The 26,231-nt window shown below is 42.0% G+C and overlaps 1 protein-coding gene across 1 annotated transcript in view; it reads left to right on the plus strand.

The window, feature by feature from the left end:
- The window catches only part of FSTL4 (follistatin like 4), a 2,088,981-nt gene that overhangs the window by 1,867,704 nt on the left and 195,046 nt on the right, over window positions 1-26,231 (plus strand). Inside the window, exons 10-12 of the mRNA XM_086931534.1 lie at window positions 2,568-2,702; window positions 17,820-17,846; window positions 22,269-22,387. Coding sequence (XP_086787660.1) covers window positions 2,568-2,702; window positions 17,820-17,846; window positions 22,269-22,387 — 281 coding nt within the window. The remainder of the gene's footprint in view (window positions 1-2,567; window positions 2,703-17,819; window positions 17,847-22,268; window positions 22,388-26,231) is intronic.

The following is a 26,231-nucleotide window of genomic DNA, read 5'->3' on the forward strand; positions in this document are numbered from 1 at the left end:
GGAATAGTAATTTTTACCCCTACGCTATCCAACACTTTCCCTACTGTTGCACTCACTGGTGTGGGAATAGTAATTTTTACCCCTAGTCTATCCAACACTTTCCCTACTGTTGCACTCCCTGGAGTGGGAATAGTCATTTTTACTCCTATGCTATCCAACGCTTTCTCTACTGTTGCACTCACTGGAGTGGGGAAAGTAATTTTTACCATTACGCTATCCAATGCTTTCCTTACTGTTGCACCCACTGGAGTGGGAATAGTAATTTTTACCCTCCCACTATCCAACGCTTTCCCTACTATTTCACTCACTGGAGTGGGAATAGAAATTTTTATCTACCCACTATCCAACGCTTTCCCTACTGTTGCACTCACTGGAGTGGGAATAGTAATTTTTACCCTCCGACTATCCAACGATTTTCCTACTGTTGCACTTACTGGAGTGGGAATAGTAAATGTTACCTTTCCTCTGTCTTACGCTAAAAATATTGAATATTTTTTATATTATTACTTTAATATATATGTATTAAAAAATAAAAAAGCATGTTTATTTGTTTTTTACTTACATTAAGTATATATTAATTTTAAGGTTATTTAAATATTTTGAAGTATGTTTTACTTAATTATATTTCTTATTTAATTTATTTTACATTACTATTAAGACATTTAAAAAATTCGATATTTTAACCCCTTAACTGCTGCCGTCGGCCAACGGTCGTCTCGTGCACTACCTCCCCAGTGCTGCGCACGACCGTTGGCCGACGGGCCAGCATTCATTCTCCGAACGTTCAGCACTGGGCGCTGAACGTTCGGAGCTCTGATGAGGTTAACAAACTATATTATTTACAACAATATTTTGGATTCAATATTTTTGTACTTACCTGTTTGTAGATAGGAATTGATATTCTGGTAGTCAATATTTTGTCACTGATATTTTTGCAGGTCAATATTTTGCTCCTCGATATTCTCTCAGTGATTGGGGATTTGACCCAGTAAATAAGTGACATTCACCAACCATCTACCCCACAGTGTAGGTCATCCGTAAAGTAATCCAAACTTGTCATATGCAACATGAATGGCTCAATGTGAGACTTCACCCTCTATGAACACCTACTTTACCATATTGATGGATGAGTTGTGTATAGAAAAGGAAAGAAATGATGTTTATATAATACGCAAATACAATAGACAGTTCAACTAGCGAATGATCTCTACAAAAGGATCGAGTAAACAGCCATTAGTAGCAAAGACAGGAGCATCCTGGACTTGGCTTCCTCAAGAGCATGGGTACTAACAAACATTTTCCAAGGGCCCAAAAGGTTTGGTCTGTGACGTGGCCAAGGGCCACATCAATGCCAGCGGGGTGGTGGTTGGGCGGGGCTTGGCGGTAAGATGGCTGTAGGGGAAGCAAAGTATATATATGCTATGTCTGAGTTGCACAATATGAAACTAGAAAAGCTGGTATTAATCTCGGCTTCCCCACCTTACCAAATTGTGTTATCCTAGGTGATTGTTTTATTGCACATTTCCTCCTTTTTATTCATTATCACATATAAGTGCACCTCAAAATACCCGACTTCAGGATGTGCGCTGTGAAAACCTTCTCCTATGTTTGATTTAATAAATTATAATACGGTTCATGGATAAAAGGAACCAAGGCCACCCAAGAGTGCACATAACAACTGACTTGCCTCTTCAGTTCTTTATTGCCATTGTTGCCAGATTAGAGAGAAGAATTCATGTTTTTAAATGCATGTTTGAAAACTATCACTTTTTAAATAATACTTCGCAAAGCACTGATATAATCTAATGTACTAAGGTGAAAAAGTTTCGCATGTTAATCAGATGCACTATTTGGATTGTGAAGAGATTATAAAATGTGTACACTTTTGCTGCACAATGTCTTTTGAAAAGAAGGTGTAGGACTCCCTAGTTACTTCCTTTCTTTCACACCGATTAGCTCTCAAACAAACGCTTGCCTGCTTGTTTAACATCTTTTTGTTAGTGTAATGAGTTGAGTAAACAGCAGCACAGTGCTGCTGTTAACCAGGGGGCCGCAATTAAAGGTAAAGAGGGCCGCATGCACCCCCGGGCCGTATGCACCCCCGGGCCGTACTTGAGTATCAGAGTTCAAGAGGAATATAAATGAAGTCATCTATGTTTTGTTAAAAAAGAAGACCATCATGGAAGCTTCGTTTTTTTGGCTTATTTTCTGAATTAGAAAAAAACACTAACATGTGAGTCTGAATGTGAAATACATGCACATGTGAAAAAGCATGTTCACATAAAAAAGTGCATATTTCTTTCTGTAAATATGAATAGATGTCAGTGCAGGCTGGCTGCGGCCTAGTCAGGCATTATTTTTTCCAATTATTAGAAGCACTCTAACGCCTTGCAATTAATTCAACAAGTTTGTTTTCCTCCTTACTCATAGGTTCTAATGGACAGCTGCAGGGCTGTGATTTGTCTACAATAGATGTAGTGATGATGGCCACTAATCCTTAGATGTGTGGCTCTGTAGTGTTAGTGTTCTGTCTGAGTGACGTGGTGGTTTGATTTGTCTTTGTGCAGCCAATGCGAGTGAGCTTCACATCAGCAACGTGCGTTATGAAGACACCGGGGCCTACACCTGCATCGCGAAGAATGAGGTCGGAGTCGACGAAGACATCTCCTCACTGTTCATAGAAGATTCAGCCAGGAAAACACGTAGGTTCCACCATTTAATTTAGACAACAATATGCTAAATCATTTGCGCATTTACTAGAGCACCTCATTGTTTGAGTGCAGTTGCCAACAATGCGCGCTGCCTCAGGATCTCGGAGATACAATCATAAAGCTGTTTAGGCGGCACCTGGTGTATTTAATCCACCGAACTGCACCCTCACGTGTCTGAACCATATTTGAAAAAAAACGACGCAACGGTTTTTAAAACATAAAGGGGCAGATTTACAAGTCCATTGCGCCAATTTTGCGTCATCATTAACATGGGGAAAAATGACACAAAAGTGCCGCAAGGGGCTTGTAAATCTGCTCCAAAGACTTCATACTCAAACTTACATTTATTGCACGTAAAAGCATGTGTGATAAAAGCAGAATTAGGAGAAAATGACTCTAGTAAAAACTAAGGCAAAGAAATGCCAGGCAGGTATCCTGTTTGAAATGGGACGATACAATAGTTTGATTTTTTTGGGGCGGGGGGGGGGGGGCAGCTCACGGATGGGATAATCATTAACACTGCTGCAGTTTTAGGTAATGATTATGGCCCTAAACATTTTGAAAGGTGTGGCAATTAAAGTGCTGATGATTTCAAACACTTTAAACTTCAAAACTCGATGCAGCTGTGGGACTCTCTTGAGTGCTAGAAGTAATTTACTAATTCGTTTCAGAAAGGAACAGTGTTACAAATGATCAACATAACATTTTATGTTGTCCCACCACAAAAGTCATGGCCGATCCTTCAATTATTTAATCAGTCTCATGTATATGCATCGCACATGCTGCTTCAAAGAGCGTGTATAGCTGGTCTGAGATCATTTAAATGTTATGCTAACAATTTACTCAAACTCCGGTGATTTGATTCCATCCAGGTGATATCAAGAGTGTGGGTTGTGTAAAAGGAAGAGGAGTTTGTTTGTGGTGGATGGATGTGCCTTTTAGGTCGATCTTTTCTGTCAGTGCTTGTATGAGTGTTTGGGAATGGGATGGGCATATGTGTGAATGAGTGGGCGAAGTATGGCAGGGGTAACAGAATTTTAGAAACTGAATTAATAACTAGGGAGAGTAGGGTATGAACTCCTCCGACACGTGTTTCGTCACATGTGGAACAATCTTTCCGCGACTTCCTCAGGGCTGGAAAGGATACAAGAAAAATGAATGATACAAGTACCAAAATGTAGACACTTCTTGTCAAGAAATATGATGTGACTCTTGTCATAATTAATGTGACTCAGCCGTGGAACCCAAACATCAAAACCGGGACAAAAAAACCTCAAGTGCAGGCGACCAATCGTATGTAAGTGGTGACGGCAGATGAAGGTGCTGTGGAAGCACAAATTAACCCAAAGGAGAGACTGAGAGTGTTCCCTCCATGTGAGTATGTGCTGGTCTATTGGACCGTGCTTGAGCCCAGTGTGGAGTGCAAGAGACAATACAATTAGTTTATGTGGATTTGGAAATCCATCCATCCCCCACTGCATTGAGACAGAATTACCTCCTCCTGGCAAAGAATTAGATTGGAGGAGCAAAAGCACAGTTGCTCAAGGAAAAGAAAGAACAGCAATGGAAGGATGGCATATGCTTTATTGTGGCCATCGGGTAATTACCTGATGGCAATGGTAATTTTAAACAGCAATGTTCCAAGAAGGTAAAAATTAAAACGAGTTTTTCATGACAGACAGATATCCAACAGGCAGCCAATTTACTAAATCCACATCTGTAATGTATAAAGCTTCTTTTTATCTGTGGTATCACAAGGGTGTCGAACACTATGTCTGACGCCCGGTGGAGCTGCTCTGTTCAGCTATTGAGGAGATCGGCCTTGGTTCATCCCCTGACCGTCACCTAGCCAGCTGGACTTTGGGCACAGTTTTTCTCTCCATCTCCCTGTCTCGCCCACCCCCCCCCCATCGGATTTATGTAACTCTGCTTTTTTCCTTGTCTCCTATCTATCTGCTCCCATTTAGCACTCTTTCTTTGCCCTACTTCCTTTACTCCTATCCCCTCTCACCTGAATCTTTCCCCTTGCCCGCTACACCGCCTAGCCCCCTGTCCTGTTGTGCCCTTTGCCTAAGCACTCCTTCTCCCCTTGTTGGGGAAAGATCCAATATTTATACTCTGGAGTCTCACCGAACCCCAAGAGAGAGTCCACAGCGCCTAGGGAGCCACTCACAGTTGAGGTATGGTATGGCACCCCTTTGCCAAAGCACTCCCTCTCCCCTTTTTGGGGAAGGATCCAGTATGTAGGCCTTGGTGTCTCAGAGACCCCTCTGACCGAGTCCACTGCGTATAGGGAGCCTCTCGCAACAGAGATGGGTAAATGATACCACTTCCCCTGGGATCACAGCTTACTGGAATTTGAACGCAGCTCTGACTCGTCTATTGGTTTGTGTCCCCATCATCCCTCCCTTCTCTTTCCATGCTGTGTCTCTCACCCTCCCCTCCTCTTCCCTCCTCCATTCTCTGTCTACCTCCCCTGCTTTTACCCCTACTCCCCTGAATCTCTCCCCTTGCCTGCTTTTACCCTTACGTACATTTCCTTTATGTTTGTCTCAACCTTACTTTTTTCAATATGTTATCAGGCTCTAATAACTGTGTAACCTTTGTAACAATGTAACCTGCAATCATGGTCTGATAATCTTGTAAAGCGCTCTGATACCTCCGGGTCTAGCCAGCGCTATATAAAACCTTTAAAATGCAAATAAAATAAAATTAAAATAAAAGGTACTTTATAACTTAGAATTTTTGGAAAAACACAATATACCTGTACTCAGCAAGAAGAAGAATAAAGGAACAAAAGATAAGGTATTCATAGAACACTATTAACCTCTTGATTGGTGAGATAGGAATCTGAACTAGTAATGGTCATGGAGACGAGACATTTGGAAGAGATTCAGTCTGACATTATTAACACCCAAGAATTTTCAATTCAATAATCTCAGGAGTCACAGCGGGTGATAGATTTGAATCATTTATCAATTACCTTTTTCTTCGATGTATTCTCATCAGGAATATTATATGGCTGCAATAAAGGACAAATTACAGTCCTTGATGTACTTAGCACTCGAGCTTTCACTCCAGGAGCCGTTCACAGTCCTCGTAGTTGAAGCAGCAACAGAGAAAGTTGACATTCCGACAGCATATCGAAATATTTCTGATTTGTTTACTAAGAAGGGACGTATATATTTCTCCCGTTTTGAGAATCCAATTATGCTATTGACTTAATTCACACTACAGGAGGATGACAATATGTGAAAATACTTACAAGAAAATATTGCCAAGGGCTTTATCTGGCAAAATCTTCACCAAATTAGACATACAATGGGATTGTAACTTGATCTATATTTGTGTGGGAGTAAGTAGAAAATTATTTTTAATACAAGTTATGAACATTATGAATACTTGGTAATGTCAATGGGTTGTGCAATGCTTTTGTGGTGTTCCAGCATTTTTTAATTCAGATTTTTCAAGATCTTTCAGATAGCTTCTTGGTAGTGTACTTTGAGGCCATCTTGTTTTTTCCAGGCTCTCTGTTTCAACATCAAAGCATGTACGAGAAGCCGTTTCTTTCCTGAGACAATATTCCCTTAACCAGTAGTTAATTAATTTGTGAAAAAATAAGCGTCGGAGCTCTCGTCAGGAGCAGCTTGCACCTCCCATTGCTCCTATTAGCGCCACCTATAACATAACTAACTACTAACCATGAAACCCTACAAGTGGGGTGAGGATGTGGCGTAATGGCCACAGCTGTCTACTTTGGAGCTGGAGAACCACGTTCCCTAGGTGATTTTCGGCATAAGCTCAACATCCTGCGATTCTGGCCAAAACACTTAATCTCCCCATGACTACAAAAAATGAATGTGTCTTTAACTGGTGCTCATAAAAAGCGCTCCAATACCTTTGAGTCGAGTTTGTGCTATAAACACTGGTACTGATGATGAAGTGCCTGTGCTGAGCACTTGAACCCACAGGCTCAAATTAAGCTCTGCCCTTAATCCTAAACTTAACAAAATGTGTTTTAAGGTACTCCAGAGCACATTTTAAGGTTTTTGGATTTCCAGAGAGGGTATTAGTTTGTACACTATTAAGATGAAAGTCATTCTTGATTGGCTGAGACCCTTCAACAACAAAGAAATAGAAGACATCATTTGATTTGCTAATTTGCATTGCGTCTTCAGGCAAAACAAAATTCCCTGGTAGTTCCCATAATCCACCTTACCAAGAAAAACCATTCATTCCAGTGATGTGAAGCACAAGACCAATCACTTAAAATACTGAAAGAAGTCTTCAAACCTGCACCCATTTTATGGAACCCTGATGTGCAATTCAATGGTGATTTTATCTGGAAGGGGCATTTCATGGAATCACTGTCTGGACTGATCACAATATTGTATAATATTTAGCATCAATGAAGAGTGCCAACGCACAATATGCGTATTGGTCTATGCTTTTCTCCAGTTTCCTTTGTCAGATTACCTCTAGACTTAGAAATCGACATGGAAACCAGCTGCTTTATCCCACTCAGTAGACAAATGGAGTGAAAGATTGACAACTCATACCATCTTGGCTATTTCCACCCCTTCCGATCAGATCATTGTCACTTTTCTCGACAAGATGGATGTGAGCTTTTGGTTATTGTGAAAGCCTGCAAACAATGTCTTAAGTGTTCTTTGTTGTTCCATCAGAACGCCTTATATGCAGTAGCGGCTGCTACTGATTAGGAGTGGTGGGGCGGGGGCAGGGGGTGCGGAACCAAAAAAAAAATATTACCTGGGCTGCCCGGCCGCCTGCAGGAAGGAGCAGGAGGCACCAGGGCTCCCGGGCTCCTTACAGCCAATCACAATGCTGCAATGCAGCATTGTGATTGGTCTGAGCACAAACTACGTCGCTCAGAGGGGTACTGAGAGGCTTTTCATGTTCATCCCCAGGCTGTGTTAAGCAAGCCTGGTGGGGAAGATGCAAAGTGCGCAGGACTGTTTGGCTGGTCCGAGAGAGCGGGCAAGCAGTCATGGTACCACTGGTATTTATCTCTAAACCAATCTTAAATTAAGACCTACAGTTCATACTTAAGCTTTTCTAACAGTAAAATGTATTTTCTCATCTGGTAGAAAGTCACCCTGGCTTCCTAAGCAGTATAATTCCATCATCGTACAGTTAATCAGCAGCAAGAAGGATCTCTTTCCAACCCACATGTATGATCCTAAACCACATGTATAATCCTCAGTAGCCAAAGCTGCCCCTCCCAACTACAGAGGTATCCCAGCCCCTTAAGGCATCACTCCTAACTTGCTATCTCAGATAGAAGGGAGTCAGGAGGTTTGCCAAAACTCACAGTTGTTCAGGCGGGGGAGACAGCTGGTCCATCCTCGTTCCATTGGATGGGCATTCAGGTTCAGGCCCCCTCTTCCGAGGGGTACAGTAGCACAGGCCTTTTGGACTAATGTGGAACGAATTGGGGTGTTTAATGTTCTAACCCAAACTGTGACTAGACAGTATGTTTCACTGTTCAAAACTTAAAAAGAGATAACTTTGTTCTCTTCCTGGTGTGATTTTATCGGGATAATTTCATTAAATGTAGTTTTCGTAATAGTGTCTGCAATCAGACTATGAACAGAAATGCTTAGTCAAAAATTGTACTTTTGATCTATTAGTAAGTAGGCCATGTAACCCACCCCAATCACTGGCAGAGGCATTGGCTGACCTGGCAACTCCATGCTATCCCTAAAGCCAGCAGCAGGGGATAGCCGAACAGACACACACACATACTCTCTCTCCCCGTCTCTCTTTCGCTCCCTCTCTTTCTCTCTCTCTATCTATCTCTCTCGCTCTCATTCCCAGTTTGAGATCAATACGCTGACCACCCTAGAGCAAATAGAACACTGGCACATTACAACTAACCTAGACGAATTTTCAACACTGTTCGTGACTTACTTAGCTGTATGTTAAAGTGCTACAATTGGTCAATAAAACTAACTTTATTGCCCACACAAACAACTGTAAAAAGATACAATAATAAGAAATACAAAAATTAAGGAAAATACTTTGACTGACTCAGAAATTATGGGAAAAGGGAAAACGTCACCGTTAACCATTCAATGGTCAAAGATGTCACATTCAAAATCAACAGAAAATCAAATACCGATATAAAGAAACATGTAAACAACCAAAATGGTAAAAATGCGCTGCATGAAAAAAAAAGTTAAAATGAAATTATGAGAACTGTCACTAATCAATTAATCAATTAGGGATTGGTAAAGCTCAACAACTTACCCGTGAGGGTCTCAAGGCGCTTCACCTCATCATAACTGCAAAGAACTTGGAGAGCAAGCCAGGCACATGTGCACTGGTAGTCTAATAAGGTAAATCACGCATTTTCCCTTTGCACTCAAGTTCACTCGTTTGAACTCTGCAGCATTAACCCCTCTAGACTTCACTTTCAGTTAGTAATACTGACACCCAAAAGCACGTTTTTCTTTCATTGATATTTCAGTCCCAAAAACCGGTTGGAGATCTGGGCCCAGGTCTCAGAGAGGTGATTTGTTTGCCAGGGTGACCGTTGGCTGAGCCCAGCAAGCTGTATACTTAACCTCAACTTTTTAAATATTTAATCTACCGCCGGCCCCAGGTCTCCCCCAGTGGCAGCTCCACCACAAACGCGGAGTAGTGTTGCCCCAATGCTGCAAAGCAGTGAAAGAAAGAACAAATACAATGATAATAACTCAATGTTATTATCATAGTATTTGTTCCTGCTGCGCAGCTTTGCTGGACGGGCGTGGCTGCTCTGCTCTCAGAGCAGGGGAGGAGTGGTTTGCCCACTAAGTGCACATGACCTCTCGGGCCGGTCAAACTCACATGCGCACTCTGCATGTTCTCCATACAGGGTGCTTTACAGCCTGCATGGAGAACATGCCCAGGCCCCATTCCCTGGCTGAGCACCTAACCACGGCACTCAGACCAATCACAACACTGTATTGCAGTGTTGTGATTGGCTTAGGGGAGGGAGCCTGGCTGCTTCCTGTTCCGGCCCCGGAGTGGAGAGACTGATAAGATGTTGGAGAAAGTAGAAGAGCGACCTTTCCCCCTCTGCCTCCCCGGCCCACCCTGCGACTCCCAATCCATGCGAACCGCTACTGGCCAGCCCAGATTGTAGCCACACAAAACAAAACCATTTTTTTCTGGGCCCACCTCACCATTCTGACATCTGCCTTCTGACTTTTCATTCTTTAGAGCAGTTCCAAGTAGCTCTATATTAATTGTGCTGTGCTATCAGTAACGCGGGGCACATCATGTTTCCTACTCTGGGTACCCAGGGAAGTTGAAGTGAGTGGCAACAGGATAGCAAGTAGTAGTGGGATAGCCAGCGTATGCTCTCCCTACTGCAGTAAAGGTGGTATATGAGCCAGTGGTTTAGTCTGAGCACCAATGGCCAAAAACCACCCATGATATGAAGCACAGGAGGAACGTGGCCTCTCAACCTCGGAGACATCTCCCCATGGTTGTACAAATGAAGTTGTTTTTTTTGTTTGACACTGAGCATCAGACAATGTAGAATATGCAGCATATTTACGGACCTACCCTCAGCTGCCTCATCAGTTTCCAGGCCCATTTCGCTCACTCTTTTTCCCCCTTTGACTTCCTCCCTCTTCGTGGCCAGTAAGGAGAGGCATGTTATGGTATGGTATTATGTTTATGAAGCGCACAGGTTACTCCAACTGGAGCATTCCGGCAATAAAATTGTTCACATGATAGAGACGAGAGAGATCCAGAGGTGATCAAAAAGTAGAAGGGATGATAAGCACCATATGGAAAAGGGATGTGCTGAGGGAAAATCTTTCATGAGACTAGGAAAGGTAGCTTTGTCTGTACAGCCAGGTCAACTGATTTTTCCTGAAGGGGGCTTTGGCTGGCTATAGTCTTTAATGCACGGGAAGAGTGTTCCATAGTCTAGCTGCGCAGACACTAAAAGTGTGCCTGCCCATCCGAGCTTTCCTTGCCCTCAGAGTCCATGGATCTCAGGCGGCTGCCAGGCAGGTAGGCCTAATCAGGTTACGTAGATAGCGAAGTCCTTTATTATTCAGAACTCTATGACATAGGTACATAGCCTTAAAATGAATACGCTTCTCCAGAAGGAGCCAGTGTAGCTTGGCCAAAGCTGGAGTCGCATGGGCTCATCTAGGAAGGTTGAGGAGAATATGGGCAGCTGCATTTTGCAGTCTTTGCAGCATCTGAATATTGTCTCTGGACACTCCAATATGCATGCTGTTGCAGTAGTCCAATCTAAAAATATGAGAGCTTGTGCAGTCACCTTCCTTGCATGCATAGGAAGCAGGTCGGAAATGTGTGTGATAATTTTAAGCATGGCAAAACATTTACCAGCCAGACACGTGATTTGACAGTAGAAGGAAGGAGATGCATCAAACCATACTCGGAGGTTTTTGACTTTGGGCTTAGGGTTTGGGAAGGTGCCTGGTGTCTGATCCACCAGGCAGAGGACCATGTTAAGGGTGGCTTCCCTACTATAAGGTCCTCGGTTTTGTTTGCGTTCAGTTTCAGACAACTTGAACTCATCCAGTGGGCCAGGTCTACCATACAGGATTTGAAAGTAGCTGTTGATTCATCCTCATACTTGACAAGAGAGATAATCAGTTGTGTATCGTCGGCGTACAACACCATGAAAACATTCTGTTTGTCTATGATGTCTGACAGGGGTCGCATATAGACATTAAATAATTCAGGGCTTAGCATAGTGCCCTGCGGCACCCTTTGCGGAAAGGGAAATTCTTCTGCGGCATAAGGGGGTATTTTCTACCTGGAAAGTCCACACTTGAAGAGATCAGGCTAACCATTTAAGGGCCAATGAGAAGATGCCACAGCTACGCAGTTGATGTAGTAATAAACTGTGGGAGACGGTGTCAAACGTCCCACTTAGATCTAGCATGATCAAGCCAGCAGTGTGACCTTTGTTTGCCATGGCTCTGAACAATTCTGAGGCCAGCATTAATGCTGACTCAGTGCTGTGTTGACTCTGTTGAGCCCGGAAATCCAATTGAGACTCGTGCAGCAGATTGTTGTTTTCAAATACATGAGTCAATTGGATTTGTTTCTGCAACTTTGGTGAAAAATGGGTCAGAAGAAAGAAGGGCGATAGATCGGCCCCGGCCAATTACAGGCCGATCAGCCTCATCGATGCTGTCCAGAAAATCATAGCACGTCTAGTCCTTGGTAGAATCCAGGGTTGGATGACTGATTATGATATTCTAACACCATTGCAAGCGGGGTTTCTTAGCTGTATGGGGACGCTCGACCAGGCGTTTAGATTTTTTATGTTGTTTTGGAAGGAGGTTTTCGTGGGTGGTGGGTTGCTTTTCGTTGCTTTTGTGGACCTCTGGTCCGCATTTGATTTAGTACCAAGGACCAAACTATGGGAAACACTGTTAAAGCTGGGGATGCCTGCCACTTTGGTGAGGGTCCTGGTTAAATTACATGAACACACCTATGCACAGGTCCGCTGGGGAAAGCCAGGGGAGGTGACAGCTAGGTTTGAGGCGTCAAAGGGTGTTAGACAGGGGTGTGTCCTTGCCCCACCTTGTTTTCCCTATTTATTAATGAGGTTATGAAATATTTTATAAACAAACCAACAGATGCCCCCACCCTAGCTGGAATGAAAATACCCCTCCTCATGTTCGCGGACGACACACTTTTAATATCATAAACCCCGTCAGGGGCTGTAAAAGGCCCTGGCGCAATTTGAGTTATTTTGTCGCGAGCATGAGTTGGAGGTCAACGTGGGGATGGCACAGTTCATGGTCCTTCGTGGGCCAAGACCAATCAAAGCACGCATATCTATGGGAGGCACCACCCTTGAACAGACACTCACTTTTACTTATCTGGGTGTCACCTTCAGTGAGACCTTGAGCTGGAAACCCCAAATTGACCTGCTTTCCTTAAAACACACGCAATTAGGAGGTGCCCTAATTAAAGCGCATAAAAGATCTTTTACGAAACCAATAGCTCCTCTTGTTAAAATTTACAGCTCTAAAATTCTACTGGCTGTCTTGTATGGAGCGGAGCTTTGGGGTTTCAGTAATATTGACGCCCTGAAAAAAGGTCAAAATAAATTTTTAAGAACAGCAGTGGGTCTACCGCAATCCACCCCTCGTATACCCCTGCTGTATGATTTGGGTTGCCAGCCTGTTGAAGACATAATCCAGTACAGACCACTGGCGTTTTGGTGACGCGTGTGGACTGTTCCTGAATTGTCCCTGTATGCAAAGGGTCTGTTAGAGATCTTAAACCTAAGGAGCTCCCACAGGATTGTGTGGCTTGCTGGAATCAAGTCGTTGTTATTGGACCTGGGGTTGGGTGAGTTGTGGTATAAACCTGCAACAGCAACATTCCCCTCTAGAAGTGCCTTGAAAGAATTATACTGGAATTGGGTAATTAGTAGACGCCACTCGCGATGGTGGCAGTCGGTTCTCTCACTGCAAACTTCCTCAATGCTAAAGATACATGTTTTCAAGAGGATTATTGGGGCATCATATCCAAGACTTTGGATCGCAAGCTCTTTCATCAATTTAGAGCTGGTTCATTGCCCGTAAGGGGCTTAACCAAGTCTTGGGGAAGTGGGAACTGTAGTGACTGCTTGTTCTGTCTGGATCAGGAGGAAATGTTAGATCATTTCCTCTTTGTTTGCCCCCAGTATCGTGCCCCGAGGCGGAAGTGGCTGCGCCCAGTTTGTAGACTGTTGGGCACAAGATCTGCCCAAACAGCTAGCAGAATTTTGAAAACTGATACTTCTAAACTAGTAGTGACTGGGGTAACCAAATGTATTAGCTGGGCTTGGATTATTCGGGGTAGGAGTTCCCCGTGCCTGACCCCATTGTCCGCTGTATAGCTTTGTGGAAGTGGGATGACGGTCACTCCCTAGTCTTTCGGGAGGAGTACATGCCCCTATTTAGTATTATTGTCTCCCATATCTGATTTCTTTTTATACTGTATAAACTGTCAAGTCTTTTCATTGTATTTAACATCTTTTTAAAGCGATGTATATATATTTATTAATTTTAGTAATATGTACATTCCTAGCATTGAATTTTTTATTGTATGGATTTTATGGTGATATTATGACTGTATTGTTTCACTTGATGACGGTTTTATATGGCTGCTAGCATGTCTTTTATGATGTAAATCGAAATAAAGACTTTTTTGACATTGGGTCAGAAGTTTTTAGTTAAGGCAGGGACCAGGGAAGGTTTTTTGAGAAACTGCTTAACTATAGAGTGTTTCCAACATTTAGGCAGCGTACCCAACCCTAAAGAGATGTTGAGAAGGTTGCTGGGTCCAGGCAGGATGGATCTTAGGGGGTGCAGGGTCCTTGGGTGAGCCTGATTTGATCCTTGTAATCAGAACTCGTAATTCCTCCAAGGAGGGCTGGATGAAGCTTACAGCAAGTGAACCCACAGTGGGGACACCGGGAGATCCCTCAAGGGATGTCCAGCACATGCTGGCAGTCTATGGCTAAAGTCATTGCCAGAGTGAGGAGTTCTGTGGAGGAATAGCGTATGGATGGGGGTCTAATTCAGGCAGGGGTCCTGGGTCCTGGTTCTGTCTGGGCATGGATGATTGCAGATAGACATAACGTAAAGTTATTATCTTTTTATGGTTGTCTTCTTTACACTGCTTAAAAGCAGTGGGGCAATGCTACTCCGCCATAGGGAAGGACCGTCCCTAGTAGTACAACAGTTACTGATGAAGACAAAAAGCATCTACATATGAGTTATGTAGAAGAAATAGAGGAAGAGGTCATGAGAAATACTCTAATAGGCAAGTAGCATGAAATCCACGCAGCATCAAGGGCCACAAATATCAATAGTGGAAATAGCAATTATATAATTGTGATTTTCTGCGAATCACAGTTAGGTAATCACTATTCCTAATGTATGAAACTCCATGAGTTTCATTTAGCAATTACTAGTTAGTTGTAAAGCGACCTACTACATGAATTAATAATGAGGTAGGTCACAATTCGTGACCCATTGGGAATCACTAAAATCATGGGAATGCTGGCATGAAGACCACCATGTCTGTGACTGCTTTTAAATAAAATCAAATAAAGGAAAACAGGTTGCTGTTTAAAAAAGAAAAAGAAAAGTGTTCCTTTTATTTTTTAGGAGCTGGCAGTGGTCCATAAGGGGCCATTGCCTGCTCTGCAAAAAGAATTTCACCACCATTCCCAAAGGGGGAAGGTGTAACTTTGGGACCCCTTTCTATTTGTGAATAGGTTGCCACCTACTTGAAGTAAGTGGCAAAATGCAAATGTTTTGCAACTGCATTTTGGTCGCAAAACATTCTTACATACTGTTGCAATTCGGTATTTGGAATGGATGCCCTAAACATGCCCTTCCAAATACCAAATTGGTATGTATTCACAATTCCAAATTGCGATTTGGTAACATGTTACTGAATTGCAAATTGGAATTCATACCTACCAAAATTTATTTTACTGGTCGTGAACGGCCCAATTCGCTGAATCGGTCCGTTTGCGACCGGTAACATTTAGCATACATTTGGCCCCAAGGGTTTCATGATGTTGACTAAGCATGGACCTGTGCCTGCATAACTAACACTAAAATCCCCAACTGGTGAGAAGAAAGTGGAACTCATAAGCTACTATCCTCCTAATGCATGTAACATACTGCTTCCTACAAGTGATCTCAAACCTGCACCATTTTCCAGTCTTTAAATCTTATTCCTCTATTTACAAAGCCACCTACAGCCTCATCAGAAGAATTGCAGCAACACATTCCCTTCCTGGAGGCCTCCTATTTATGTTTGGATCCCCTCAGGGCTACTGCTTCATGCAAGAGGAAAGTGGATCAAGAGCAAACACAGAATCAATAGGGAACCAGCCCGAGCACCATTGGGAGGGGAAATAAGAATAACTAAATAATGGAACAGAGGGTCATTGATCACTCTTCTTCTTCCAAAGGAAGTACAGGGAGCATAGACATGGCCATGTAAGCATGTAGGACAAGCATCCTGATGTTATCCAACCTGCTCTACACAGTTTGTACCCGCAGCTACTCACCAGCCTGCCTCAGGTGGGTACCCGATCTACAGGTCCCACCACCATTACTCACTCAAGGCCCTTAGCTGGCCCACGGTATCCTAGAGCTGGGATGAAGTCAGTTCTCTTTAGTTGTCTTCATAGGTGCGTGGATATTCTCTGGGATTGTATAAAGGCTTTCTAGAATGCAAGTTTGCAGACCACCGACATGTCCGAATTTATCAAGCACCGGGGAATTTCCACAAGCTGGGACATAGACGATTCCTAGCTGAATGTGATTTGTCTCCCATATCCATTTAATCCGGGGTTATTTACCGCAATGTCTGTGAGGCCTGGGGTTGTATCAGGAAAATCTTAAAATACGTTTTCTGAACTAAGTCTATCACAGAGCACTAAACATCACTCTGGGTCCACTTTCCCAGCTTAAATCTTTAACAACATTCGTCCACTTCCTGGATAAGAATAGGCTTTTCAAAGAATCCAGTATCAACCCAAGTGCACTAAGAAAGAAGAGTGATGCTGTGATTTACACAGCGTCTCAATGCCACAATTGAAGCTCAGAATCTCGATCTCCATCTCTCAGGCCCATGCACATACGTCCAGTGCTTAATTTGAGCAGGTAGTTTCCGGTTCTGGCACTTAATTGCCAATACTGGTGCTTTTGACAGTCTGCCACATGGTGGTGCTGACTGCCTAATTTAGAGATGACCACAACAACAGTTAATTAATAATGCTAATGACTATTACCTGCCACCCAGGCAATTCTTTTAGCTTTGGGGGCCTCAAATAGCCCGAATTGTCAAACTTGTAGGAGTGTGATGTTTAGTAGCAGTGCTGTTACTATCGTTGGCAGCTTAGCAGAGCAATTTGTGGTGCAAGCCACAGAGACCTCCTGTCGAGAGCCCTGACACTTATTTTATTTTTACTAATTAAGGGACAGATTTGCAATAACTGGCGCATCCCTACAGATCAGCAGGGATGCGCCAGTTAATTTGCGTCATGTTAGGAACCCCTTGCGTCACCATGGATGCGCCGCATTTACAATGCAGTGCACCGTGGCGCAAGGAGAGACAGATGTGTGATGCATCTGTCAGCGTAAAGGTGAAGCAGTACTGGAGTCGTGTCGCAAGTGCGAAGCAACTCCAGCACTGCTCAGGGGCGGCCCATACCATAGTGCTGCGTCATTCCTTATGCCTGCTACAAGCAAGTGTAAGGTTTTGACGCTGCGGGGACTTAAAAATGACTCAGTGAAATCATGTAGATTTCACTGCATCACTATTACAGGGCTTCCTTGCGACAGAACGCCCACCCTGCATACATTACACTTGACACAGGTATAATGTAGCGCAGGGCTTCACCATGTGACGCATCTCACTAGTGCGTCACGTTGGAAATGTGTTGCATGGTGGTGCATTGTTTACACTGCTGTTGTGTCACAAAAGTGACGCAACAGTGTCATAAAAATGTCGTATCGGGCTTGTAAATCTGCACCTAAAAGCTGCGTACATTCTAAATTCAGTACATCTGTATTCCCCGTTTACTCCTTTCAAACAGATCTGCTGACTGTTTTATTGTTTGCTATTTGAGTGTCTCACTCCAGAGTGTTAAGAGCTCGTATTGCAGACCGCTTTCTAGGTTTGGAAATGAAACTGATGATTGTTAATATTCAGAAATGAGAGAGGGTGGAACTTCAAGAGCTTGAAAGATGAACAATATCAGGACAGATTCGTTTTGCAGCTTTGGACTGTACAAGCAGTGGTCAATCACTACTGGTTCTTTAAGAAACGGGTCTCACTATCACCTAACCTCGACCAATCTGTTTATTGTGAAAAGAATACAGCTCCACATTTTAGCCAGACAGAAATAAAAGTCCTGTGTCAAGTTTACACGTGTTTTCACGGAGGGATCATTTCGAAGTTCATAAATGTACTTATTAGCAAGATATATAATGCAATGATGTTACAAATGAATAATCAAATGTACTGAAAATGAATTTCTTCTTTTGATTGTTTTCTGCCTTTTCCAATTTTCTTATGCTGCAGTTGCAAACATACTGTGGCGAGAGGAAGGTACTGCAGAATATTTGTTTCTATTTCATTGATAATGTGCTTGTCTGCTTTAACACTTCCATAATGGGCCATTCCTCAGTACTGGGCCCCTTAATGTTGCAGTTAGAATAGTTAGAAAAGTTGTGAGATGCGTGACATTGGACATTCATTTGCAATATCTATTACCTCGATTGCGACTGACAATGTTCCTCAAAAGTAATGACTCAACAGAGGGGCAGAAAGTAAGTGGGGGCAAGGATTTCTCCTTGAGACCTTTTTTCCACATAATTGTAGAATTCTATTCGATACAAGCAATAGCAAAGCATCACAACAGGCAGGGACATTAATAGGGAAGATACAAACTAGAGGATGAGCATGTGACATTTAGTGAGCAGATATTTATGTTCTTTTGCTTTCTGCAAGGTCACACAGTGTGTAGCTCTGTCTGACAATACATATTGTGTTTGCCGAAAGTAAGTCCATGGTCCATTCCATGAGAATTAAAGGCTGTATTTCAGGACCTCGACTATCTAAAAAGAATGCCCTGACCTTTGATATGTTAAAAAAAATTAATAAACTTTTTATCCTACAAAATCTAAAACTCATTATTTAGGAAATCAGATTAATGAGGTCCAAGCACGCTACGAACAATTATATTGCCAGTAGGTTAATGATGTCATCAATAAGTCACCTCATTCTACCCAAACGTTGCAAAGTTATCTACATTCCACACAATATAGTATGAAATTGAAGATGAAAATAAGTGAAACTTCCAACAAATGTTCTGCAATTGCCCACATGAGCTCATTTACGTTGGGTGCATATAGAACTTATGCTTACCAAATATGTGGGACCTTATTTAGAGTTTGGTGGACGGGATACTACATCAAAAAAGTGACGCAGTTATGGTTCACCATATTATAAGAGCAATAGACTATAATGCATATGTAATACGGCATTCAGGACACCCGTCACATTTGTGACAAGTATCACATCTACCAAAGTCTATATTAGGCCCTTAATCCGTCCCTGACTGATTCTTCCTTCTTGGACAGGTCTTGGAAACAGGAAATACAGAGACCTTGTAGTAAAAAGCGTGGAACCAAAAGCAACAGGGGGCACAGAGAACTTATTCACATAAGAAATGAAGAGTACAGATGCTCAGTACTAATGCTGATGGTTTGAATCCATAAGCAGCATTGTCTGCGATCACTGGTGCCATGTTCCTATAATCATATTATAATTTTGTGTAACTGAACAAACCCAACAAACGATTCCTATGCTGATGGCAGGAACTGGTGCGCCACATTTTCATGAAATCTCAGAGTCCCATTATTAGTCACATGCAAATCCTAATTTGGGCATCAATTCTGGTTGTGCACAAATTAAGGTTCCTACTTTCTCTCTAATTACCTTGTATAAAAAAGTTCAAATTCCATTTTGTGCCAGGAAATAAACTGGTGCAGTGTGAAAGGGATACATTGTTTGAAAAGAGAAAAACACATAAGCAAATTAGACAAGCAAACCCAGATAGTGCATGTTATTCCGCCTTCTGAGAAGGAAAACTTGAAATTCGCAAAGTGGCAAACACTATCCAACACTATTTACTGGGTACAGTTACCACCCAGAAACATAGGACACTTCAATTGAAGGTATTCGAGCTTTCAGGGGAGTACGTATTAGAGGTCTTGAGGTATATTTACTAATAGTTCACACAATGCAGCCCAACAAGGAAAGTTACTGTGCTGAGTTACATAGACGGGAGAAAGCAGGCAGTGTCATAATTACCAAGATATGGTGCTGTTCAGCTCCCTACATGCGCTGGCATACTTGTGGCAGCAGGCATCTTTGCGTCATGTTGCAAGGTTGCCTGCAATATGGGCATACCCTCCTGCAAAAACGCAATCCTTAGAGACATATTTGTCTTATAAGAAAGAGGAACTAATTAGAAAAGTAGATAATTTTCCTTGGAACTCCTCTGTTAGTTAGGTAGGCACACCACAAAATACCGCAAATCCAGGTTTACAAGTCTTTGGAAATCGTGACTTGCATCAAAATACACTGGTGGATGCACAGCAACACCAATGCTCCACCCTTGTAATGCCTGCCCGACGCCAAGTAAGGCAAGGCAGTGCATACATTACTTTGCATTTGCCAAATGAGGCAAAGCCATGCAAACATACTGTGCGGATTAGTAACTGCCAAAATGGATTTTGCTTCAGGGCTGCACCACAAAGCGATGCAACCCTAGCACAAAATCTTTGTTAATCTGGGCCCTAATTCTTAGGAAGACCTAATTCACCACCCCATGTTTATATGTGCAAAGGTATGATTTTGCATATAAAGACTTCTCAAGGTGAAAAAGCTTGCAACTTTACAAATCTGCAAAGTTTGACACCTTCATAAATCTTTACTGTGTGTGGCAGTCAGACAAGAATGTAGATATTATATTTTAATGACAAATTTCCTCACATGATCATTTTTTGAGATAAAATATTTCCCTTAAAATGGGACTTCCAATGTGTTGCTCAAAATAAACACCACATTTTGTGTTGCAGAGTTTATGAGGAAAATCTTAGAAAAGTCACACCCTGTAGTTAAGCTGAGAATATCTACACATACATTTTATTCTGGTTCATCTTTAGGAAGTGGTGCACATTTTTTTCGCATCCTCTACTTTCATATGACAAAGTCCAAAACATGTAACATTGGCACTGTTTAGCTTTGTTACCCTAAAGGTTACTTCAAATTCAATATATCTCCTCTGGAGTGTTTGTTTCAACTTTAAATTGTGTTTTTTTTAGTTTGTAAGCTGCGCTTGAAAGATTTTCTCTGTTTAAGTCAATACCGTATCCTGTGGAACTAGCAGTTCTCCACAATGATCTAGTTTAGATAAAACATGTGATTCACAATTACACAGTTCTATCTCTTAGGTCCTCTTAATGAGTTGGCAGGACTTTGCCCCGAAGATACGGGAAGGTAGGAAGTAAATTTACCTACCAGTATCTCTGCTGCAACATCTGTCTATTACAAGGTTTTCCCAGACTGAGGAATAACTGATCACACCCGGATTTACATGGTGTTTTACTATGCAGTTTTTCAGCATTTTGGAGGACAATCTGCAAACAATTTTTGCATGCTATAAGCAGGCAGAAAGTGTATGCAGGACTGCTGCAGGGAGTAAGCAGGGGCGTGGCAATGTAGCTGCCTGCAGCGACAACTCCTGCAGCTTCACATAAAGGCCCTGTGTTTCCAGGTCTAGAATTATTGGGTCCAGAGTTTTCAGACCACGTACTTCCGGGCCCTGATACACTTATAATTGCAACTTGCGTTATTTCACCCAGAGTTACCACTCTAGGTGAAATAATACATCTCATAATAAGGGCCTTAATGGCAATTAATTGTTTAAAGTAGCATTAGTGAAAATTCAGTAACGTTAATCTAAAACGATTCCCCCCATTTGAACTGTCATCGCCCAGTTGCTCTCAGTTATGCAGAGCTACTGTTTTACTTAATTTCCTCTAATTGTGCTTTTAGAAATGTATAAAGTCAGAATATAAAAAAATGTATCGTGCCACGTGTGTATACTATGGAATTTTGGCAGATAAGTGCATTATCAAGACTTGCAATGGATATATGACTATTGCAAGAAATTAATTTTAAAAAGCATTGCATTGCATCCTTGTGGGGTCCTGTGACTGACATCTATAGCAATGTCTGCCACAACACTATCTGAGGCACTATCCTACTATATTTGCATGTTGTTCAACCGGCACAAGTCTATAGCACTTCTCCCACCATCATTATGCTTCACAGGGGCAAACCTGCTTACACTTGGCCTGCGTACGGTCAATAATGGTCACACTGATGCAAAGGACATCACATCTGTGAATTTAAAAGCACATCAAAAATGCAGTTGCTTTGGTGAGTGTGATTCTGTGGCTTAGTTTGCAATATACATCTCCATAAATTTCATATTTGTAGCAGTTATGAGCTTTCAGTAGGCAAAAGGATTTAATAGCTAAATGTTGCTAACATTTGGGAGCACAAACACGCCACTGCACGTGAGAAAAATCAATCTTTAAAATTGTGGTGCAGTGAATAATGCCATCTTTGCATATGTCAACATAAAACGTGGTTGTCATCGAACTTGATGCCATCTTCCACTGTGTACCACTAGCAGTCATGCACTATGATTGCGAAGTTTTGCTTAAACAACGCCACTTTTCGATCACTCACCAAGACTTGCATTTTTGAACCTCTCTGTGGTCCCTCCTCACATCCCTTGGATTCCTAAATGTTCCTTCAAATGTACGTTTTGCACTGCAAATGCTAAGAGCATCCTTCAAAATGGTTGCTGTTATATTCAATCTGGCTGATTCTGTGTGCAGACAAGAAGCAGTAATGCTGTTCTCTTTGTTCTTTTGTCATCCTCCCTTCAAGGTCTAAGCGTAGGAAATATTTTTTACGTTTTTTCTGATGAGGGAATAACATTGATCCAACCAAACGAGTGTGAGATCCGGAGACAGATAAAGCCGGCCGACAAGATTTTTACAATATATGTAAGTTTTTCAAGACAACAACCCACAAGTTTAAAACCTGGATATTAAGATCCGTTACCAATAAATCAATGAGGATTTCGATCCAAAATCCATCCATTCATCTCACATTTTCTCTTTCTCTATCACCGACTTGCTATTCTTTGTAATACTATTAATGGCCTATGGTTAGCCTGCCTGACTTCTGTACATCTATTTATCTGCCAGTCCGTCAATGGTTGTTGTGAAAAATAAGTTATCATGTGTATTCTTAAAACAAAAATGTTATTGCCATTTGGTATTAGTATAGTGCACAATCCGACAATTGTATGACTGCCATATATTTGGTGGGAGTGGGTGACTTTCGAGGCATTTTAGAGGATAAATGACGTTATGCTCGCATAAACACTTGATAAAAGTTGAAGCATTTTTCAAAGTGCCTAGTGAATGCAATCCACAACCTGAGAAATAGAAAGACACTTGGTTAAACATTTTCGTATAAAAACTCCATTGTGTGCAAAAGTGAAGGCTGGATAGTGGAAGTCCAGGTCTAGCCAAACATTTTGATTTAAATAAAATGAAATGTTCAAGAGACCAGAAGAACAACTTACCATCAAATATTTATTTAGGTCACAAAGATTCAAGCTTACAAATGAAATGGAAAAATGCTGTGATTGTGTTCTGCCTTGACACTATTTGGCCTTCAGCTGTGCTACACATGTGACATAACATTACACATAAGCATGTGATATATAGGTACACGTTCGCCAAAGTCTGATTTTTTAAATAAACAGCAGAAGAGTAATAAACAGACACCGCAGGATTTCGCGATTTCTCAATTTGCAAAACAATTGCGAAATCGGCAGTTTTGTATAAATTCTGCAATTTTTACAAAAGTTCCCGCAAAATATGTTTAACCCGTTCCGTGCTTGCGTCGGCCAGCAGCCAATGCGAGCACTACCTGCCCAGTGCTGCGCACGACCGTTGGCCGACGCAGCCCCGTCCACTCTTTAGAACTCCTGCACTGAGAGGGTGAGCAACAGGCAGGCAGCAGAGGTGTTAAATGCCTCTGTTGCCTGCCTTTGAAATGCACCTAGCCCCCTCCTGAGCAATAGCCTTCCTCCTCACACATTTGTGTGCCCCCTGTGGACTAACCCCTAGATTTCCACATGTCTCTTATTGTTTTCTTACCTACCCTCAACCTTCTCTACTGCCACCCTCCCCAATCCCTCCCACCCCTCCACCCCTGCTGCACTGCACATATCGGTTGTCTGATGCCAAAAAGAGCAGGTTTTCTTAATCTGTGCTCTTTGACATCAGACACCATCCGATTCGAAGTGTTCTGCTGCCGGAGACTCTGCAAAGTTACAAACTGTGACATAGCACAGTCTCCAGCAGTGACAAAGCACACACTTTCTGTGCTTACTGCAAAAATAACGTGAATTTTGAGGTTCTGGGCCGCAAATTTTGCTTTTTTTTGCGGTGAAATGTGCCACCCGAAGCTGCAAAATCCTAGGGTGTCTGAATAAATAAACATACTCACACGGTAGGAGTGAACAAAGGGCAATAGTGTGAAAGAAAAGATGCCAATTTCGGCCTTTGCGAATGCAAATTTGCCAAATGCAATGTATGTAGCAAAATCTGGTGCAAAATAAGGAATTGCAAAATTTGCGATTCCTTATTTTGCAATTGCATTTAAGGAATCGCAAATTTTGCGATTCCTTAAATGCAATGTATGTAGCAAAAAAAAAATAGCAAAATGCCCTTAAGGAATCGCAAATTACCACCAACTTCTAGTTGGTGATAAGTTGCGAATTCCTTGAAAAATGCACATTTTTGCATTTTTCAAAGTGCCATGTGACGCACATATATGCCCTTAGGGCATGTGTGTGCGCCACATGTGCACCCATGCATATTTCAGGGGTGCAACAGGGTGTCCTTCGGACACCCTTGCACCCTTGAAATTATTCTCAATTTGCGATTAGCAAATTGCGAATCGCAAATTGAAAATAACTTCCCATTCATTCCTATGGGCCTCCTGGCCCATAGAAATGAATGGGAAATTATTCCTTAATCCTTAATCGCAATTAAGGAATTTTAAGAAATCGCTAAAAAATTGCGAATTTCTACATACATCCCAATTTGCAATTCCCAAATAGCGATTTCTAAAAAATCGCTATTTGGGAATCACAAATGATAGTAATGATACATCTGCCCCCTGGTGACGGTGTTGCATTCCTCGCTTCAGCTGAAAAGCTGTGGAACTCAGGTTAAATAGCCAGAGGGCGAATGGGTTACTGTGCCCTGCAGAAGGCCAGCAGGGCGCCTTTCAGCTCTCTCCGTGACCCGCTGTAAGTGACGATCAGGCAGCCCTGGGCTTTTCTAGTTACTAGCATTAAGCATGCTTGTACTCGCAGCCACCATAACGTGAAACTACAAGTCCCAGCATTCATGGAATTGCTTTGCTACTGGCTAGGTGTCTGTGTGGAATACAGGGTGATTTTTTGGGGAGTGAAGTTTAATATTGCTTATGTAGATCCATGTTAGATTTGTGCTGATTGAGGCACGTCTGTGTATGCAGAAGGATTTCTTCTGAGGCTTTGCAAACGTGGAAGGGTTTTCTAGATGCACTGTATGTTTCCTGGTCCTGGAATGTTTAAAGGGATTGTTTGGAGGAACCGCCGAGGCAGCAGAGCGGAATTTCCTAGACACCAGTCCCTGCGTTATATTTTGTTACACCAAAGGTTAATGCTTGCCTTTCCTTCCTAATTAAGGCTTCCTTTGCATAATTGTTGGGGATATTAACTATCTTTTGCAGGTCTACTGCCATGTGATTAAGGTTTCCAGTTTCCTGTTTTTGTTGTTGTTTTTTTTACATATAAATACATACAGAAATGTGTTTACTGTCTGTATTTATCGGATTTTGCCTAGTGACTCATGTATAAATGTTGGGTCTGCCAACAAATGCTATTGCTTTTTTGTGTCACATTCCTATGTGTTCGTCCCTTACTGTATAACACAATGTTTCAGTAAAATGTCTATCTCCTTGGAATAGTTCCCTGATTTTTATCTGTCACTGTGGAGAAATGATCACAACATGAAAGCTTTTAGTTTTGTTTCGGAAAACAGTATGCCCAAGTTTAGTGCATAACCACATTTTGAAAGTGTGTTTGCTGTGTCTCAAACGTAGCACAGATTCATTTGGCAAATAATTATTTAAGATAGGAAGGGGTTTTTAATTTGGGAAAGGAGCAGTAAGGCACATTGATTTACAACAGATGATTACCATGTGCTCCTTATTAATCTTTAAGGCAAATACACTCTCTTTTGGTACAACCGTTAGCGTTTTGTGCTATCTTGTATTGCAGGGTGAATCTTCTCGCTTTGTCTGTTTGTTTATTATTTCCCCATGTCAAGAAATGCTCAGACTTAACAGCTTTTATTTCTGTTTTTACAACAAGCTGTTCCTGTGTTTACTCTGTGTGTGATTTTGGGAAGGGTGCGCTTAGGCATATTGTGCAGGAGCTGAGCGCACAAGCATATTTTAAATATGTGAAAGTGGCATCTCCAAGGCTTTCAACAGGTCACCAAAGTCAGAAGAAAACAAGCATTTCCAATGCACTATGAATCGCATTTGCGAGAGTTTGAGCTATTGGCATTGTAAATGACAGTGCCTTATATTGATGATTTGATAACCCACAAGTGGTGGGTGAACAAGCACTTTGAAATTTATACTCTTTGATTAAGAGAAACTTGGCTGGCAGTCACTGCACCTCTTTTACTGCCATCCTCGCTTCTCATAAGGAAGAACTAGAAGTACAAAGTGTGTGTTTACACACCGCTTGTAGGTTTTCAAAACACACAGATA

Source organism: Lissotriton vulgaris, chromosome 7 (genome assembly GCF_964263255.1).
Source record: "Lissotriton vulgaris chromosome 7, aLisVul1.2, whole genome shotgun sequence".
NCBI lineage: Eukaryota > Metazoa > Chordata > Amphibia > Caudata > Salamandridae > Lissotriton > Lissotriton vulgaris.